The 2508-nt window shown below is 41.1% G+C and overlaps 1 protein-coding gene across 1 annotated transcript in view; it reads left to right on the top strand.

The window, feature by feature from the left end:
* The window catches only part of LOC106522671 (contactin-4), a gene marked incomplete at its 3' end in the record, with an annotated part of 36044 nt that extends 34233 nt beyond the window's left edge, over positions 1 to 1811 (top strand). The window contains 1 exon segment of the mRNA XM_014015784.1: positions 1653 to 1811. Within this exon segment, the coding sequence (XP_013871238.1) occupies positions 1653 to 1811 (159 nt within the window).
* Positions 1812 to 2508: the final 697 nt, after the last annotated feature.

Genomic DNA, 2508 nt, shown 5'->3' with positions numbered 1-2508 from the left:
CTGGTGAAAATTTCATGTCATTAGCACCTCTAGTAATATATTTACTGAGAAAAATGTTGACGTGTTCAATACTTATTTTACCCGCTGTATTTCAATGTTCATAGTGGAACACATGCTGTCATTCATGTTCACAATCTCACTAAGAGCTATTAGTAGTATTTTTAACAAACACATTTTTGTAACCACATACATATTAGACATTTTGTTCAGATTTCAGGGTGTTCCAGCCCTGTTTCAGTTTTCTCCTCTTGCTGCTCTGAAGGTCAATGATAATCACTTCTGACACACAAAAAAACCACTTGAGTGATCATCTGGGCCCTTGTTTTTAACAATGGCAGCAGTTAGTACTTTAGGTGCCACTTCACAGTGCCTCACAAACACTCCTCTAGATGATGATTGTGGTTATGTAGAAGGTCACTGTGTAAAGAAAACATTATGGTCAAAAACATTCCAACCACTTGATGAGCACATACTAGTCGAATCACTATCATTATTCGGAAAAAAAAGTGTGTAAGGAAGGTACGTCCCGTGACAGTAAACACAACCTTGTGCATTTGTGTTTTATTATTTCCCTGATGATATTCAGAACTGCCACGTAAGCTTGTTTAACACACTTAAGTTTAATTTAATTGCAATCAAATTAATATTGCAGTCTGTCTGTGCCAAGTTCCAGATAAAAACCCAGACTGACACGCATCTGACCATGTTAGCAGGAGATTATTTGAACACAAGAGACACTCTTGGCATCCTATTTCCTTTAGCCAATGAAATATAATTAAGAGGATAAGGAATTGATCCTTGATTGTGAGCCCCATTAATATGTATTAATGAGGCCAGTGTATTAAAGGTTTTTCTTATCAAGAGCCACTAATGAGTTTTAAAACGATCAATATCTCTTAAGCCATGGCTTTAGGGCCATAACATATGAAGGCAATAGGCTCAAAACATCAGTAAATCAGAAGATTGGGACTCATAAAACTATGTTTCAGCGAGGTTACAGTACATATAACATGAACTATAAATGCAGCCGCATTTGTTTATTTCTTTCCACAACATTGATTGTTCATTAAAATAATCATTTAATCATTAGAATATTTACTTTCACATTAGAAGCCACTTTCATGAGCAGAGCTAGCGGGTGTTATTATTCTGCAGTCTGTTTCGCAGTTCTCCAGTGGTCTATTATTTCTGATGAGCCGACGCATTCATTAAAACACAGAGCTAAAGTAAAACATCACACCGCCTAATTGGTGGGATAATTCAAATAAATGATAAAACTTGGGCTCCTCTGGGCTGTGAGGCCCTTCATCGTCTTTTACCTTTTAATTTGACTCCGTGCGTCTCCGCTGTTCAATCGATCCATTACCACAAGGACCATGAAAGGCAGGGATTACATGTTGGGTGAATACTGGCAGATAAATCCTGAATTAACTTTTAATTCCTTGTGAAGGGCAATGCTTCAAATGGAAGATTTTTTTTTAAACGTTCTCTCGTTGAGCTGGAGCCCTAAAAGTCATGTGGTGTTACAGTTTAGGTGGATGTGTTTTTCTTAACGGTTCTGCCTCTCGTATGCACATCCTCCTGTCGGAAGCGCCGCCTGTGCTTCTGCGTGTGCGAGTACCTCACAGCGTTTGCTCCTGTTTTCGTGCCAGGCCCCCCCAGCCCTCCAGACTTGGTGACGGTGGAGGAGGTGACAGACAGCACGGCACAGCTGGCCTGGAGCCCCGGCAGGGACAACGGCAGCCCCATCTCCAGCTACCTTATCCAGACAAGAACTCCGTTCACCGTGGGCTGGCAGAGGGTGAACACAGGTAGTCCCCACTTGCAAGATACGGGTTTTATCTTTTTTATCTCAAAGCAGATATAATGATATTCAGATAATTCAGCGATCCCCGCAGGAGCCCGCTGGTCTTCCAGGGCTCATTGCGGCTGAGCAGGTCAATGTCGGGTCAGCAGCAGAGCAAAAAACTCAAAGGGCACTAAAAATTCAAGGTCTACCCCATGAGACAAAGAGGTCATTGTTGGTTTGTTTAGATTATTTCATTATCATAAAACACCTATAATAGCACTTTGTATGCAAATGTCTGTAGAAAACCAGTATCCACTAAATCTGCTTCAAGTTTCTTGGCAAACATTTGGATGTTGCTCCTAATTTTGAAAGATTGTGTTCCTGAAGGCTACAGTGTCCTTCGCATTAGTTTGAATGTGTAAATGTTGTGTTAGTCTTCCTCCTATCCTCAGTGGTCCAGAATATTCTCTGTGTGAGGTTTCAGGATGAAGAGACCCAGGGCGCAGGCAGGCTCAAAAATGTAACAAAAATTTATTAATAAATAACCAAAGGAGGGCTGCTGGCAGCAAACTTACAAAAATGGAGAGTCACAGGCACAAGGAGAACAGAGCACGAGGAGACACTCACTGGCTGAGGGAAGCAGCACAATGAAACAATCAACAATGATCCGACATCAGACTGAGACAGGACAGGGTTTAAATACACAGACTACTAATTAC

Source organism: Austrofundulus limnaeus, unplaced genomic scaffold (genome assembly GCF_001266775.1).
Source record: "Austrofundulus limnaeus strain Quisiro unplaced genomic scaffold, Austrofundulus_limnaeus-1.0 Scaffold134, whole genome shotgun sequence".
NCBI classification, from domain to species: domain Eukaryota; kingdom Metazoa; phylum Chordata; class Actinopteri; order Cyprinodontiformes; family Rivulidae; genus Austrofundulus; species Austrofundulus limnaeus.
The sequence above is the reverse complement of the archived record's forward strand: the minus strand, read 5'-3'. Positions and strand labels throughout refer to the sequence as shown.